At 43.9% G+C, this 19003-nt stretch overlaps 1 protein-coding gene across 1 annotated transcript in view; it reads right to left on the bottom strand.

Moving 5' to 3' along the window:
- LOC147663365 (ubiquitin-conjugating enzyme E2 E2) overlaps window positions 1-19003 on the bottom strand; it is a gene marked incomplete at its 5' end in the record, with an annotated part of 161517 nt that overhangs the window by 78165 nt on the left and 64349 nt on the right. Inside the window, one exon of the mRNA XM_086950495.1 lies at window positions 9491-9638. Within this exon, the coding sequence (XP_086806621.1) occupies window positions 9491-9638 (148 nt within the window). The remainder of the gene's footprint in view (window positions 1-9490; window positions 9639-19003) is intronic.

Raw genomic sequence — 19003 nt, 5'->3', positions numbered from 1 at the left:
ACATAGAATCTACACATGGCACCCCAAAAATTGGCAGGACACACTACGTACCCTTCATGCCTCAGCCTCTGGTACAACAATAGAATATTTGCCCTTACTTCTGACTGCTGACAGAATCTACGCCTCTTACCCCAGCCACTGGCAGTACACAGAATCTATGCCTCGTACCCTGACCACTGGCTCGAGACGGTATCTACACCTCACCCAACAACTGACAGTAGACGGAATCTACTACTCTTACCCCGACCACTGGCAGTACAGAGAATATACACCCTCTTCAATCAATCAGAGGTTTGTACGCGCACTACTCACCCGTGAGGGTCTCAAGGCACGCAGTGGGGGTCAGTAGTTCCGTTCAGCCAAAGAGCCAGGTCTTGAGAGGATTTCCTGAAGGTGTTCAGGGAGGGGATGCGTCTGATGTCGATCGGGAGCTTGTTTCAGGTCTTGTCCACCATAAGCGTGGAAGGGTATACTCAGATGTGAGTCCCTAGCTCATTGCACCATCAGGATTCAAGCAAGCCGGGCCGAAGACGGCTGAAATGCCAGAAACCGGTCTCGGGTAGCTTGTTTCCTTCCCAGTATAAGAATTGGCTTGGTAGTTTGGTCTGCCCTGTTCCCATGATGCACCGGGCCAGGGTCAGACTAATTTGCATATAGCCAAGTTCTGAGCTGGGATGGTGCAGTGAGCTGAAAAACGGTGATGGATCAAGCCCTGATCTTTGGACTGGGTAAGAGTGGTCTGCTTAATTCAGACACTCTGTTCATCACCACCCCCTTTTCTGAATCATTTTTGTCCACCATAAGCGTGGAAGGGTATACTCAGATGTGAGTCCCTAGCTCATTGCACCATCAGGATTCAAGCAAGCCGGGCCGAAGACGGCTGAAATGCCAGAAACCGGTCCCCGGTAGCTTGTTTCCTTCCCAGTATAAGAATTGGCTTGGTAGTTTGGTCTGCCCTGTTCCCATGATGCACTGGGCCAGGGTCAGACTAATTTGCATATAGCCAAGTTCTGAGCTGGGATGGTGCAGTGAGCTGAAAAACGGTGATGGATCAAGCCCTGATCTTTGGACTGGGTAAGAGTGGTCTGCTTAATTCAGACACTCTGTTCATCACCACCCCCTTTTCTGAATCATTTTTGTCCACCATAAGCGTGGAAGGGTATACTCAGATGTGAGTCCCTAGCTCATTGCACCATCAGGATTCAAGCAAGCCGGGCCGAAGACGGCTGAAATGCCAGAAACCGGTCCCCGGTAGCTTGTTTCCTTCCCAGTATAAGAATTGGCTTGGTAGTTTGGTCTGCCCTGTTCCCATGATGCACCGGGCCAGGGTCAGACTAATTTGCATATAGCCAAGTTCTGAGCTGGGATGGTGCAGTGAGCTGAAAAACGGTGATGGATCAAGCCCTGATCTTTGGACTGGGTAAGAGTGGTCTGCTTAATTCAGACACTCTGTTCATCACCACCCCCTTTTCTGAATCATTTTTGTCCACCATAAGCGTGGAAGGGTATACTCAGATGTGAGTCCCTAGCTCATTGCACCATCAGGATTCAAGCAAGCCGGGCCGAAGACGGCTGAAATGCCAGAAACCGGTCCCCGGTAGCTTGTTTCCTTCCCAGTATAAGAATTGGCTTGGTAGTTTGGTCTGCCCTGTTCCCATGATGCACTGGGCCAGGGTCAGACTAATTTGCATATAGCCAAGTTCTGAGCTGGGATGGTGCAGTGAGCTGAAAAACGGTGATGGATCAAGCCCTGATCTTTGGACTGGGTAAGAGTGGTCTGCTTAATTCAGACACTCTGTTCATCACCACCCCCTTTTCTGAATCATTTTTGTCCACCATAAGCGTGGAAGGGTATACTCAGATGTGAGTCCCTAGCTCATTGCACCATCAGGATTCAAGCAAGCCGGGCCGAAGACGGCTGAAATGCCAGAAACCGGTCCCCGGTAGCTTGTTTCCTTCCCAGTATAAGAATTGGCTTGGTAGTTTGGTCTGCCCTGTTCCCATGATGCACTGGGCCAGGGTCAGACTATTCAATTCAATTCAATTCAAATGATCTTTATTCGGATTTAGTACATCCATAAAAGTACATACAGAGTGAAAATACATTTAAAAACATTTTAAAAACACGCATTTTAAAAAGTTAAAAACAAACAGTCCAATTAGGTTAAGCAGCATATATGGCTTAAAGTGCAAAATATTTAAAGTGCAAAATGCATAATACATAATACTGGAGGAGTATTAGTCCGTTGATGTCCACAGTTACCAAATATAGATGTGTTCTCCTACGCATGTGCAATGAAATCACTATTTAGTAGCCGGTACAGTGGTAAAGTACACAAATACATAGGATAACATAGTACTATTGCCCATTATCCGTGCTCCATACTTGCCCTCGATTTCACACAGGCCTTTATGAAACAACTAACAGAATAAACAACATCATCAGTATACAACATTTGCAAAAATTGCAGAGCGAGAATGGAGTCTCGTAAATTATATTTACGTAAGATTGGTCTTAAATATTGACAGGTATACAGTTTATAGTGGCCACAAAAGAAAAAATAGTGTAATAAATTTTGTCGGCCACCTTGAGAACATGGGCAATCCAGCTCTTCTAATTTTTTATTGTAGCCAATAGGAAAGCTAAGCAAATAAACTATGCTTCCCTCCCGGAACCTGAATAAGAGACTCCGATTCCATCTACCTATAGACATTGTCAGGTACCTTGTAGGGTTGTTTGGATTATCAACACCTAAATCAATAGTGCTCAGGTATCTACTGACCACTGGTTTAGAAGATTCAGATCTCATCCTTTCCTCAGTATATAGGTCCATAAATGCCCGTTTAATGCTGTTCTTGTGAGCGGGTACAATAGAATCAGGGGAGCTAAATAAAGATCCTTGTCCCACATGCTGCAAACTGTTTTTAACTGCATTTAGCCATGGTATATGGTGAGATCTATCACTAGACAAGCAGTCAGATATAATACTGCGCGTTAATGTTGCTGCTGGATTTAGCCATATTTTAATCCAAAAAAGGGCAGGCCTTGACTTAATAAAATCAACAATATATGGCAGCCTTAATTCCTTGTGACAAATCAGAGTGGGAGCACCCTCCTACAAAATCTATTTTCCTCCACCTGGATGGCCGAGCTGTTACAATAGCCCCATACTTCTGCACCATTAGTCCCAGTTGGTCGACATTGGGTACGGTAGATGGTAAGAAGGGGGGTGACAACGTCAGCCGATTTTGGTTGACGGAGGGATAAGATCGAATTAATTGACTTGCCAATTTTGTTACTCGCAAGGGCAGCATGTTGCTGCCATGAGCCTGAGTTGGAAAATAACAACCCTAGGTAAGGAAAAGTGCTAGTGCATTTTAAAATGTTATTACCAGATTTAATGGTTTTAATGTTATACTTCTTTGGTCCGCAATTCATTATAAAAGATTTTTTAAAATTAGTGTTTAGACCAAGATCGGACATGAAGGTAACAAACCCAGAAATTAAAATGCGTAAAGCATTAGGTGTACGCCCCATTAATACAGCGTCGTCTGCATATAGTAGGGTAGTAATGGGGGAACCGTTTATTATTGGAACATCCTTAATAATCTCACTCAAAGTATTACTTAACCTATTAATATATAAAATAAAAAGCAGTGGGGCGAGTACGCAGCCCTGTCTAACTCCTCTGCTGATAGGGATATCATCAGATAAATCGCCATCATTATTAATTCGTACTCGGGCTTTTAAGTCCCTATGTAAATAAGAAAGGAAATACACCAGTGAGTCGTCTAAACCATAATCGAGCAAAAGTGACCACAACCTAGAACGGTTAACAAAATCAAACGCAGAACTCAAATCCATAAAACCTAAATTAAGAGGGGATTTTTTGACAATGATATATTTAGCCATAATCAGGTTTAAATTTAAGCATTGTTCAGTAGTGCCCACCTTGCTTCTGAATCCCAGTTATCTTCAGCCCAATCCCTTATCCGTCTAAAGATTACTCTTCCCAGGACTTTTAACGTCTTATCGATCAGTGAGATCGGACGGTAACAGGCGGGATCCGACCTGTCACCTTTCTTGAATATAGGGACGATGACACTGTTCGACCAGGATTCGGGAATTGAGCTGTCGTTTAGGTTATTAAATAGGTTGCATAAAAGAGGGGCCCAGAAATTAATTTCTGATTTTATCTGGTCAATAGAAAGACCATCTGGGCCTGGGGCTTTATTACTAGCACTGTCAATGATAGCATCCTCGACCTCAAGTAGTGAAAAAGTCAAGGGTTCAATGCTATAGGGTAGAGAGACAGTATCTAGGGGGGTAGCTGATATGGCGTAGATTTGGGAGAAGTGATCTACCCACGCCTCGCCAGTTATATTACTATTGATTGGATTGATGTTAGAACCAAAAGATCTTAAGGACTTAACTTCTTTCCAGAAACCCATTGTGTCCTTTAGTTTGGCGGTGCGCGTAAGAGATTCCCAGTGATTAATTATTAGGGCTTCAGATCTAATTCGTAAGACACTTTTATATTGTGATCTTAATACTCTTACGAGTTGAGGGTCCCTTGGGTTGGTATTAAGTGTGGCCCTCAAATCCCTATTGGCCCTGGAACAAGAAGAATCAAACCAGCGGGGTCCCTGGGAGATGTTCTGCCTGGCAGGTTTAGAAGATTCAATTTTGATTGCCCTGCATAAGTCACCAAAAGCGCCAACCACCTCATTACTTGAACTTATATAAGACAGGCAAATCTCAACTGTCTCTGGATGTTTTTTAATTACTCTGGAGAGAATTCCTTTATTGTCAGCTCCCTTCCATACTAGTCTTAATCTATCCGTTGATAATGTTAGATTTTGAGGCCCTACCTCTTGCTTCGCTGCAACCCTTGAGGTCTGGGGATTGTGTAAATTAATTCTAAGCGGATAGTGGTCGCTATACACGGAACAGACAACTTCTGCTTTTAAAATTATTTCACCTAATTCAGGGCATGTGAAGATATAGTCTATCGTAGAAGCACAGCCCTGACCTATGTAAGTGGGGGTTGTTGTATTACCTGCACTTGTACCTGCGATTTCCATAGCAATAACTAGGTCACGGGAAGCTATATAATTTTTCAATTCTTCCCCATTTTTACATATTGGGCTATGGCGATACATGTGTGCATTAAAATCCCCTCCGATGCAAATGCCATCAAAAGGTCCGTACTTTTGCCCCCCCATAATTTCATCTATAAAATTAAACAATAATATAAAATTATCATTTGGACGGTTAACAAAATCATTATTATAAAAATTAATAATACCTAATTTCAATCTGTTAATGTACTTAGCCATAAAACAACAAATACCCGGTGTAGGGATCAGCTTAGTTTGCACCCCACATTTTATTTTGGACCAAATGGATAATCCCCCACTAGGTCGACCCATGGGAGAAGGGGAAGCCTTGAGATTATAACAGCAGAAACCCTCAATTGTTGGTGACGTTGTACTCCATGTTTCTTGTAGCAACAATATATCACAATTATTATCAACCCAATTGAACCACTCTATAATTTTCAGTTTAGAATTTAACCCTGCTATATTCCAGCTAACAAGGGATAATTCTGAGTCCAAAGGCAAATGAGTAAGGGTCTGAGGTGGTTCACTCAGGGTGCATTGAGCCAAGGATTCTGAAACAGTCAGGGGTTCGGATGCCGGAGATAGTTCGACAGAGGTAGTCGAAAGTGGTCAATCTTGCATGTCCAGATCCGAAAGAGGTGCAAATCTATTATACGTTTGAAATGGGAAATAAGGTTGATGAAATTGCATAGGTGGCGGGCGAAAATGCATAGGTGGTGGTTGAAAATGCGTAGGTGGTGGTTGGAAATGCATTGATGGCACTGGGAATTGCATAAAAGTTGGGCGAGGTTGTGTGGCCATTTGTCTATAAAAATAACTCAAGGGTAACATAGTTGCAACAGTAGAAATGGTTGAATAGTTGCAATTTTTGTTAAGGGGTTGTTAAAGTTAAGAACTATGCAGTCACCTTCCTTGTCCTTGAGTAAGGGGCCAACCCACGATACCCTACGTGCAGATATAATCTCTCTTGAGATGTCAAAACCAACCCCTTTGTGTTTGGTTAGCCAGTCTATGCTCTTATTTCTCAATTGCACCCATGATTCCCCCTGGTCCTCCCTCAATGGCGGGACACCTGCTAGAACCAAAACAAAAGGACAAGCATCCGGTGGCAAATGTAAGGCTGGTCCTTGATGTTTAAAAGATTTAATAGTCCCTTGAGAGCCAGTACCCATGTTGTTGTTTGCAGCTGTCGATTTTGGAGCTGCAGTCGGTTTAGTTGGGCCAATATTGCTGTTTGGAACAGAAATGTTAGAGGTGGCTGGATTAACAACTTTCCTAGGGGCAGGTATGGGAGTCGGTTTTGAGGATAAATTAACCTTATTCATAGTTGGCCCTCTTTTAGTAGTTGTGGGTTTTGTTGTTATTGGTACAGTGGATGGGGATGAGGATACAGAATTACTCAATACCCCACCCAAGGTGCTGGTGATGTCCTGTTTCTTTGATGACAGTATATTGTTTGCGGTTTCCAATTCCTTCAAAAGGTGATCTGCTCTGACTTGATCCAAAATAATTGACCCCTTCCTTTTGATTTCTCCAGTCTTAACCAGGTTGTCCAATCTATCCAGTCTTTTAAAAACATTATTAAACTGACTGATCATTTGTTTTTCAATCCGGTTAAAAATAGTACCGACTATGGTTTCTATTAGGTTCCCATTTTGTCTGGATAAATTGTAATTATCACCCATTAATGCTGTTTGGGTCCATATAGTTTTAGAATTCCCATGTGAGTGAATAGTAGATACATCAGAAATACTGTCCATGTCAGCGGAGTCTTTGTCCTCTTTATCCTCAGTAAGGACAATTTGTGTCCCCGAAGATTTATTTTTATTCCACAGACTTTGAGGTGTGGGTTGGTTTTTGTGGAATAAGGGCTGTTTCCTTTTGTTTGCGGTTTGCTTAGTTGTGCCTCTTTTACATTTTTCCCTTCCCAGTTTGTTACTACTAGAATCAGTGATGTCCAGATTAATGACATCATCCTGCGAGGCAGTTATAATTGTAGGAACACTCTCTGTCTGGAGGGATACTGGAGATGTCACTGTTAGTATTGGCGTTACTGCCACTGATGTTATAGAGGTGGAATCTTGTGCTATGTAGGTGACAGTATTTTCATCATCCAAAATAGTGGGCACGTCAACAAAGGGATGTGAAGGTTTTACCACAATTATTTCTGGGTTTATATGTGCGTCTCCGTTGTCACAGCTTGTACTACTTGAAAAAGGCATTTTATTGTTGATGGGAAAGGAACCCATAGAAAACCTTCTCTCAGTCTCCACTATTTCATTAAAAGCGGAGTCTATCATTGACTCAAAAGAAGTAATAAGGGAGACAGATGTGTCAGCAACCTTGTTTCCGACATCAGTATTATTGCTGTCACCCATTTTATGTTCCAGAGTAAGTGCTCACCTTAGATACAGAGATTAGAGGGGTGGCCCGCCCGTCCACTGCAGTCCACTGACGGCCACAAACGGCCCGCCCTTTGCCCGGGCTTCGTCCCGGGCGCTCCCCGGGCGCGACTCGCGGGGCGAGAGGCGTTGCACTCCTTTTACGCGCCTCCGGGCGCTCTGCTGGCGTCACGGCCGCCGGGGCACCTGGGAATTGTAGTTCCCTGCCCGCTCGGCGCCGCCGATCAAGGTGTGGGTGTTCGTTGCGCCGTTTCCCTCACGGCGGTGCTGGTGCACAGTTCTGGCAGCCCAAAGGAGGTAAGTTCGAAAAGCCGTTTCCCTCACGGCGCTGCTGTCTGCCTCAGGAAGCTCCCTGGGCCAGGGTCAGACTAATTTGCATATAGCCAAGTTCTGAGCTGGGATGGTGCAGTGAGCTGAAAAACTGTGATGGATCAAGCCCTGATCTTTGGACTGGGTAAGAGTGGTCTGCTTAATTCAGACACTCTGTTCATCACCACCCCCTTTTCTGAATCATTTTTGTTTCAGGTCTTGGCCATGATGTAGGAGAAGGCTCTTACCCCTGTTTTGACTCTGCGGATGCGTGGGGTTTCGGCAGGTTGGCGGATCGGAGGTTACTTTTGGGAGAGTGGAAGGTGATTCTGTCGTTGAGGTATTGGGGTCCGATGTTGTGTAGGCATTTGTAGGCGTGGGTGAATATCTTGAAAGTGATTCTCTTCTTGACGGGGAGCCAGTGGAGAGTCCGTAGGTGTTGGCGGATGTGTTCTTGTCTAGGAATACCAAAGACAAGTCTGGCAGCGGTGTTCTGTGTCGTCTGGAGCTTGCGGAGTAGAGAATTGTTTATGCCGTTGTAACAGGAGTTTTCGTAGTCCAGTCTGCTGGTGATCAGTGCATGGGTGACTGTCTTCCTTGACTCGGGGGGGGGGGGGGGCACCATTTGAAAGTCTTACAGAGGATGTTGAAGCAGCTGGAGGTGACAGCGTTGACCTGTCGGTTCATGGAGAGGGAAGAGTCGAGTACCAAACCCAGGTTTCTGGCATAGTCTGTGGGGGTCTGGGGGCTACTGAGGGCAGTGGGCCACCAGGTGTTGTTCCATACCGATGGGGTGGTTCCGAGGACGAGGACTTCTTACTCTGATCACTGGCAGTAAACAGAATCTACGCCTCTTAACCCGACCACTGGCAGTACACAGTCCACAGCTCATGTCCAGCCACTAACTGTACTGACTCTATGCCTCTAGCCCCGACTACTGGTAGTACAGAGAGCTTCCATATTGTATCCTAACCACTGGCAGTACACATAATCAATGCCTCAAGCCCTACCACTAGCAGTAGAGAAAATATACATCATACCCGACCAGTAGCAGTGCCAAGACTCCATTCCTTGTGCCCTGACCACTAGCAGTACTCCAAGAACATTCCTGGCACCCTGACTGCTAGTGGTAGAGAATACACCTTGTATCTGACCACTAACAGTACACAGGGTCCACTCCTCTTGCCCTGACCATTAGCTGTATATAGAATCTATGCGTTGTACCCGACCACTAGCAGTACCCAGACTCCCCCGTGCCCTGACCACTAGCAGTGTTCAGTGTTATGCCTCGTGCCCAACCACTAGCAGTACCCAGATTCCCGTGACCACTAGCAGTATACAGAGTCTATGCCTCGTGCCCGACCACTAGCAGTACCTACGCTCCCCTGTGCCCTGACCACTAGCAGTATACAGTCTTATGCCTTGTGCCCGGCCACTAGCAGTACCAAAATCCCACTCATTGTGGCCTGACTACTAGCAGTACCCAGGCTTTCCCTATGCCCTGACCTCTGGCAGTATAAAGAGTCTATGCCTCATACCTGACTACTAGCAGTATTCAGAGCCTATGCCTTATACCGGACCACCAGCAGTACAGGGCCTATGCCTTATGTCACACAGCGCACGCCTTGCGGTGCCCTGTTCATCCAGCGGCTCACCTGGGTTGCAGTCTGTGAGCAGCGAGCAGATGGACAGCAGCACCTTGGAGATGGTCAGGGCCGGGCTCCAGTTGTCCTTCAGGATGTCCAGGCAGATCACCCCCTGGCTGTTGATGTTACAGTGGTAGATCCGCGTTCGGAACGTGACCTATGGGTAGAAGAGAAAGTGTCACTGACTTCAAAGCTTTAAAATGAGCAGGACACAGACTGGCAGCTATTAAGGCCAGGCCCCGGCAGGCAATAGAAAATGGCAGGCAATGCTAGAAAACGTAATAGTAATAAAAAAACGAATATTAAGTTCCTATTGAGAAATAAGCTCAAATAAAAATACTTGTGCCGTACAGTTAAAAAATCTTTCCGCAGACAACAAAAAATCTGGTTAAGAAATCCCATAAGATTATTTTTATTAACGTGCAACATAGTACACACGACATATAACTTAATATAGTTGTTTAATCTCCAGACTAAGCAAGCGATAAAGAGTACCAACATGCCTTTATCTGATGAAATATACATTTGCAACATGATAGAATGTATTTTGAACTTAAAACATAAAAGTGGTTAAATGGACCTCTTGCAGATCTATGACCTGAGCAATGATAGGGGTAACATGCTCAACTTGCACAGCACCCTTGAATTTTCTATAAAAGCGGTAAATAGCTGATAGTCAAGAGTATTCGCGTTATCTGTTACTCGGAAAGTGTAGATTTAATCCCTTCACAATTCCAGGAGAAAGGGAGTCTGCTGCAGCACATAGAGGTACAGTGCCAAGCCTTCCTGAAGTACACAGATACTAAAGTTTGTTAATCCACTACTAGGAATAACAATGCATCAGCTGCACATAATTTTATTTAGAAAATGTTATTTGGAAGACATGTTATACATGCATCACTTGCTAGTGATGCGGTCTTCACGTGTTTTCTTATTATCACCAATTCTTCTATACCCCCTTCCAGGCTCATGACGAGCTGGGCTCGTCATGAAGTAGCCTCCTACCAGGCTGATGACGAGCCCAGCTCGTCATGATCAATGGACTTTTGAAAATCCCAGCACAGGAGGAAAATATCATTAGCAGTGATGGTGATACCTAATACGAAAGGGAGGGGTTATATATATGAGACCCTTCCATTACAACCAGCTGCACATTACTGAATACGAGAGCCCCTGAGCAACAATACAGTGTGGCTGGTAACTAAGTGAACTAGGAGGGAAAGTGCGTATGTTCTAATGTACAAATGAAAAATTTCCAGTTCACCTGATCAAATGCCTTTTCTGCATCCAGGTAATAATGGTCACTCCCAAGATGGACCTTTATGAGCCAGAGTCTATGGACTGTCTCCATATGTGTAACGTTCTGACAATGCCGACTCAACAACGGATGGGCCACAATACTCAAGATCAGGCCTCCCCCATTGGCCACAAACCTTCGAGGGGCATTTTAATAAATATATTTCATCTCATTTTCCTGCTCTGGGAACAAGCAAGTATTGGAAGCATCATTAAATTAAGGATTCAAGGAGAGGGGAACAGTGATGTGCTAGGTTACTGAGAACTTTGTGTTTCTATCAAGAGGGTCTTGATCAAGGCACAAGTTGGGGGTACACGCAGGCACATGGCGTCCACCCACTATTTTCACAGGGTGAATGCCGCCCCCCTGCCAAGAAGTTGGGCCACACAGAAATATGCTGAATTCCCCTTGTGAAAAGGACACTGGGACACGCTCAGCAGTACCCGTACCTTGTCTGCTTTCAATTCCTAGCAGCACGTGCAGGCCGGGAGGGAGCTTTTTCCCCCCTCCAGCTGGGCCGAAGATAAGGGGCCATCAGGCCTCCTTTTGTTTGAATATCCTGACTTTAGGTGGCCTGGAACCGCATACTTAAAAGTAAATGCCACAGAGGGGAAACAAAGGCACACAGCTTGTTATCTCTTCACAGGTACTTAAGAGAGGCATGCTTTTGCCTTTGCTCAGTCCCCAAGAGATGCATGCACTGTAAGAATGTCAGATGTGTTGTTCTGTCCCAGTATTTACAGAAATTACAATTTCAGTAGCACTATTTTATTTCTTTTATAGCGCTACCCAGCCCAAGGCATGGTGTCAGAGCTCCTTATGTAACATACTCATCATACAAAGAATATAAATCATGTACATGTGTAAATCAATGTCCAAGATGAGTTACATGAGACAGGGTTACAAGGTGTAGGAGTCACATGTCCTTCATAGCTTACTGTGCTATATTACAAGTAATTTATGAACTGCAGGAAACAAAAGGATGTCTGTGTTAAAAGCAGTAACCCACTTTACTATCTATATAAAATCAAATTCTGTCTTCTGCATGTTACGTGATGTACTTTGCAGGAGACACATTAACCGTATACTACTTTGATTCAAAACACAGATCTCTCCAACAAATGCATTAAACTCCAGAGTTATCGCTCCATTATTACTATTCCCTAAGATTTACTGGACACCTTCACAGTAGATGCCTTAACCCAATCAAATATTTTAAAATGTAGTCTTTGCAACCATTTAAGCATAACAGATCTACTTCTCCATGTTCCCACTTTCTTTGTGGCATTGCTTAAAAAAATCAAAGGTATTAGTTGAGCCCAAGATCTTGCATTGGGATTGCGACACTTTTTTGGCACAACCCCAAAGTCAAATCTGATTTGTTAGATCTCATAATGCAATTAAATGTACTCATGATATACCAGATAATAATATGTGTGAGGTCTTAATATCTGATTTCACTTCCAGTGAGGTAACTTCCTGTGATGTCACATGCAATGTCACGCGTCGTGACATCATGTGCTTTGATGGCACACATCATGATTGCATACTGCCTAACCTGGTTATTCCCCCCATTTGTTTTTTATGACTTAAGCCCTGGTGTAGATGTCTGTAAAGTGTTCTGATATATGGGAGCCATAGTCTGTGTTTTGCTTTACACCTTTTACTGGAGGTGCTTTTTATATTTTAAAAAACTCCAAGTTTTCTCTAGCTGCAACTACGATACTACAGCTGAAGGAATATGCTAAATTATGTGCAGCACTCAATACCTTTTTTCTTATTCTGCAAGAAATAACACACTCTCTCTCTTCACTCCCCTTTCACTTCTCACTCATTTCTAGACAACGGATGGGTCTGCACCACAGCAGAAACTTCTCTTCATGCACTCATCTCCTACAGTAAAATTGCAATTGTATTTATATAGTGGTTACTACTCCTGATGAGGCGTTGAAGCACTATTAGGTAAAAAGTACACTACTACAGAACCCAAAAGGATTAATGGAGGATTAGTAAAGGGACATACGCGTACAGTATTAGTATAGGGAGGTACGAGTTAATTTGAGCGACAAACATGCAAGTCTGTTAGTTGGACTGAATAGTTTAGAGTGACCTATCCTCAAAGTTCTCCTTTTACCCCCCAAAGTTTGTTGTTTGGGGTGCTGAGGTGCACCACGCCTAAAGTCACGTCACAGGCTGCTGCAGAGACAAAGGAACCAGACTCAGAAATACTGACACCTTTTGTTGACAACACTTTTAAAGTCAGAAGTACTATATAAAGCGCCATGTAAAAAAAATGCAAACGTTTCATCCTTGCTCAACCCACTTTGGAAAGACCTGGCAATGAGCATCGCTCATGAGTTTAGTACAAAGACTACTCATTTACACTATCGTACACATTTACCACATAAGCACAGGTGCACCACACATCAATTTCAATACAACTAGAGCAATTATATAGTCTGTATTCAATACAGAGGTTCTTCAAAAAAGTTTTTTTCTTTTTATTCCAATTTCAGTCGTTTTAAAACGAAGTCAAAGACATAATTTTTCACAATAATACAGTTTTTAGGTCGAGCAGACCTAACCCTCAATGCGTGAGCATTGAGGTGTCTGCTTCAGACCTATTGTGGCCCGTATTTAGGAATGTGGACAGCTACCAGACGCGCGCTTTGACGAGGTCAGATTTCACCTCGGGAGCGAGCGTCTGGTAGCTGCGCATGCGCGAAGCAAATCCCTTGCTCTCACACACACACAGGCAGCCCCCACCCCTCTGCATGCACGCACACACACACACACAGGCGCGCGCATGCACACGCAGGCATACGACACACATACAGGCACACTATCCCCTACCTCGCATTCTCTCTCAATCACACACAGTCACGCATGCGCACACACATTCCATCGCGCACACACGCGCGCACACACTCCCCCATCCCTCCCAGGCATACACACAGGCACGCACGCACTTCACTTCAGCCCCGGCCCCACTCACCGATTGCGCTCTTCCGGCGGGCTCCTCACGGCGCGGCGCGTCTCGTCTCCTCTTCTCAATCGGGCTCGCGGACCTCGGGAGGCGGGACTTCCGGTCGGCCGCGACCGGATTCGCCGGCCGGCCTAGAGCTTCCGGGTCGCCGCAGCCAGCGCGGCGGCACTCCTTAATGTGAACTTGTTGATTTAGTGGACCGCATTGGTGGGCAAGAGGACAGCTCTGGGCGCAATGTGAGGCGTCCTTTAGTGACATCTAAGGAGTATTTTAAAGGGCTAAATGCAATTGAAGTGTGGAAATCGTGTGAAGAAAGCAGGAGTCTAGTTAAGTGCACAATTTCCGCCGCTTTGCAAATTCTCTGCTTAGCAGCCTGATACTTAAACGACAAGATTTCGTGTCTTCGGGGATGAACTTACAGTTGTCTTTGTGGGATATGCTAATTTTCCTCATTGCTTGACATCATGGAAAGTGCCTCAAGCTATTTTATTGTAGGTGTGAGATTTGTTTTTCATGCCAGTACTCTGAGCATGCTGTATGTTTATTTCAAGTAAAGGCACGTTCTGCTCCCTTGGGTGTTACCAAATTATATTTAGATTCCTTTTGCAATTGAAAGGTTGGTGCTGCTATCTGCATCATTTGGCAGGGCTTTCCATAAAAAACATCCTTATTCTGGGGGTCGTTCTTTTTGACATTATCGCACTGATTGTTTATGCCTTTCTGTGTAGATATCAAAGAGCAAACGATATGTGCACAGGCCTCGAAGGCCTATATCTTCGAAATCCCCAATTTTCTTTTTTACTACAGAAATATAAATTTTATTGTCGTGGTAAAATGATTTGGGAAATGAGGATCAAAATGACCTATCAAGACCAAAATCATCGGACTTTTGTTAAAATATTTTGCCCAGAGACGGTACCTTAGGGCTCTTGGAAGCTCCTTTCCCATGTTGTCTGCCCTTAAGTTAGCACTACCCACACCATATATTTTTTCTGATACTGAAGCACTTAACATTTCTGTCTATGATACATCTCAACAATAGATTGTTGAATGGTTCCTTAATTGTCATGTTATTTTAGTTTTTTTGTTTTATATATATTCTCTAATGCTAAAATTTGAGGAATATAATTTTTTTTCTAAACTTATTTTAGTGGGTGCTCCTTTGCAATTGGTCCTCTAGTGTTTTGGCATTGGAATAGGACAAAAACATAACTAATTTATTTACACCATGTTTCCTTTCTGCATTCCTGTGCCTACTTAAGCAGTGCCCTGCTGTTTTAAGAGAATTAATCTTCGCTGCTGTCCAGTGTCTGCTTAACAACAAGTCATTGGTCTCAGTTGGAGGCTTTCCCACTTTGTAGTATTAGAACCCATTTTATTTTTTTGTTGATATTCCGTTTGTTTCCCTGTTATCAATGGGTACCGTGGAACAGGTAAATGGTGAAAATCAGTTTTTTTGTTGGACATCCTTGATCTCATGTCCAGCCTGTGTTTTTCTCTTATGATATTTGAATACAGTTGGCATTGTTGGGTGTACTGCCGAACTCGATATTGAAGGAATGAGGAAGCCTTGAGGGGTAAAAGGCAGGGGGGTGATGACAAATACCTGGATAGTTGAATTTGGTGAGTTGGATTATCTGAGGCTTTAACAACTATACCAAAGGTATACAGTATTTTGCTATGTTATGAGGCAAGAGGTGTACCTGACCTTCGTGCAGGGCATTCATCTGGGAGTATAAAAGCTTGATTCTTTGGGAAATTGATTCAGGGGCCACCTGTTTGACTCTTGGTAAAAGGTATTCTGAGAGGGGTTGGCAAATTGATTTGTGGGTGGCGTGTCATCTGGTGAGGAAGTGTTGATTAGAGATTTTGAGGGGAGGTTTGTACTGGTGTCTACGGCACTGGATTGACAAAACTGGTCTTGCTGAACCTGTATGCTCTGAATGTTGTGGATATTTTCTGTTTTCCAAAGCTGAGGGAGGTTGTTTTCATGTGTGTCAAGGCTCTAGTGATATGGTATTCATTTTCTTTACTGTATGATGTTGTAGATATTAGACCCCACCCCTCCAGGCATGGTACCCAATATTGACGTATGAAGAAGTAGTAGGAGGTGGCAGCACATCTGCATATGATTCCTGTTTGGCAAACTCACCAACACTGGGATTCAGTCTTCTCATTCTTCTCTCTGCCATGTAGAACATGCAGCAGAATTGATTGTCTTAATTAGTCAGGCCATTAGTGATGGATGTTCCGACATATATTTGAGGAGACCCCTGTGAGATCATTTACCGCTCCAACTCCTCTCACCCTATATGGAGACCATGTCTGGAAATCAGTTGAAGGCCCGCCTGATCTAGAGAAGTCAAGTAAGATGCCCTGAAGTGGTGACGAGGAACGCCTGTTTATGCAAAGTATATGGGGTTTGAAAGCAATTGGATTGTGACATCTCTTGGACTGAGAGGGAGATAGGTTGGAGAAGTAGGTGGTGGTGAGTGCGAATGAGGTGCTAATATTCCAACACAAACAGAAGTTTGGGACTTCTATGGCTCACTTTACAGGTATTCGTAGACATTGACTGACAAACTCCATAAGAAAGAGTATACATCTTAAAGGATGTTAGCTCTGTTCTTACAGAGGGAGAAATCAGGTGATATTAGCGTGTGGCTCACTGATGAACAAGGTGGGCTGGTGTGCACTCAGGAAGCAATCCATGGGGTTTTCCAGTGTAATTTAGAATCCTTTCATACACATCTGCATACCAAGTTTCTGGATTTGATGTAAGACGATTTATATAGGGCCTCTTTACTGCAACTCCAGTTGATGTTTACAGTTGTATTGAAAACACTAGTGAGCACCGCTCCAGCTTGCTGAGAGCGGGGAAAGGCTCCAGGTACTTATGTCCTTCTGATGGAGTTAGATTTATGTGCCTCAGATATATATTTAAAAAAACAGTTGTGTCTGTGAATTCTCGTGACGTGGCATTGATACTGGGTTTCTCCAGAGAAGCGCTGATTGTAATTGCTCTGAACCCCAAAGTTGAACCAGCAGTTTTTAATTCTTACTGACCATTATCTGTGATCAACTTGTTTGGCAAGACACTTGCCAATAAAGGATTGGCCAGGAGAGTGCTGCAGATATTGCTGTTATCCCCATCTGAGTTTGTTGCACATAGATAGAATTGGCCAATATGTGTAGATCTGGGGATGAATACGTAGCCTGCCTAGATATTGACAAGGATTTCTATACAGTTGGTGTTTCCTTTTGTAAGTTCTGTAAAGATCTAACTTTGGACCTTATTTTATAGAGTGAGTAAAACTGATTTACGTAAGTCCATAGATGAGTGAGGACAGGTTCATTTCTGAGGGTTGGATCCTAGGAAGAGGGACAATGTTGGTGTGCCCTTGATGCCATTGCAGTCCGACCTGGTAATAGAACCAATTGCTAATATAGGTTGGGCAGATGTCAAATTTGTGTATTAGTGTAGGTGCTGCAACACATGATGTTCCTTTATTCCAAAAACAAGTTAGTTTATTTGAAAATCCCCTAGAGTTCTCTGTCTCATTGGTTGTAATGCTAAAACGAGTTTGAAGACCTATCCGGGCTGTACCCAAACCGGAATTATGTACAAATCGGAATAAATGCCACCTCTTCTATGTGGATGTGAATGACTCCTATTTCTTAGGATTATGTAGACCTAAAATTGGTTGAGTTTTGCACCTGACCAGCACCTCTTTTCAGGGTCTGATTGGGATCATAGTTCGGCCTGGGCACGACCAAAAAAGTGGCCCACATTCCCGGATCACACACGTTTATGAAACAGCATTTGACTACACACACACACACAACCCCTCCACACACACACACACACACACAACCCATCCACACACACACACAACCCCTCCACACACACACACAACCCCTCCACACACACACACAACCCCTCCACACACACACACAACCCCCTCCACACACACAACCCCCTCCACACACACAACCCCTCCACACACACAACCCCTCCACACACACAGAACTCCCCCCACACACACACACACAACTCCCCCACACACACAACCCCTCCACAAACACAACCCCCGCCCACACAACCCCCCACACACAACCCCCCACACACACCCCCCACACACCCCCCCCACACACACACAACCCCTACACACACACAACCCCTACACACACACAACCCCCCCACACACACAACCCCCCCCCACACACAACCCCCCCCCCACACAGACAACCCCCTCCCCACACACACAACCCCCCCACACACAGAACCTCCCCACACACACATCCCCCCACACACACACAACCCCCCACACACACAACCCCTCCACACACACTATGCGCTACCACAGCATCAGTGAACTCCACAGCATCACTCGTCGCCACCACAACATCACTCAGCGCCACCACAACATCACTCAGCGCCACCACAGCATCAATCTGCGCAACCATTCAACAACTGGTTCAAATATATTCTCTTAATGTTTCAAGCTTTATTACAAATGTCACAAAAAATGTTAATATTTAACTTCTGTTCTTGGATTTTCGTCACAATAAAATACACTGAACATAATCTTTACAAAAGTTTAAGCTATTGCCATTATAAATTACAATTACTTTTATTTAAGTATCAATTATTAAAAAATAAAAGGCGTTGTTATTTGTAATATCAATACATCTAAGTCACTTAAATACAACACATATTGCATTACAAATGCTATAGGTGTCACATTTGCTAAAGTTATAACTATTGGCATTGTAAATGACAAAGCTATTAATTTCGCTATTTTCAAAACCAACACATAAATAAAAGATGTGTCATTTACAATACCAATAGCTCAAACTTTCCTAATGCGAGACCTATTGCATTGCAAATGCTTGTTTTACACTGATACAGCCGATGCGTTTCGTCCTTATACAGGACTTCTTCAGGGCACTGAGAAACTATATGGATCAATCTCATCAAGAAGGAATCCAGTGAGTAACCGGTTCCGTATCCAATAAGTATTCCCCATCAGGTTTTTCAATATAAAATATGTACACTGACTTCATCATCAGCGAACGTTCGCGCTTTACAAATGCACATAAATATCAAATATCAAATATCATAACCATGAAGAGATAAGAGGATCTGCTAATCCAAGGTAACGGGTAGGTCCGTTGCTAATACGCAGATGACCGAAATGCTGTATAAAATGGGGTCACACCCAAAATGGTAGATATT

This window comes from Lissotriton vulgaris, unplaced genomic scaffold (assembly GCF_964263255.1).
Source record: "Lissotriton vulgaris unplaced genomic scaffold, aLisVul1.2 SCAFFOLD_2690, whole genome shotgun sequence".
Taxonomy (NCBI): domain Eukaryota; kingdom Metazoa; phylum Chordata; class Amphibia; order Caudata; family Salamandridae; genus Lissotriton; species Lissotriton vulgaris.
This window is presented reverse-complemented; position numbering and strand designations above follow the sequence as displayed.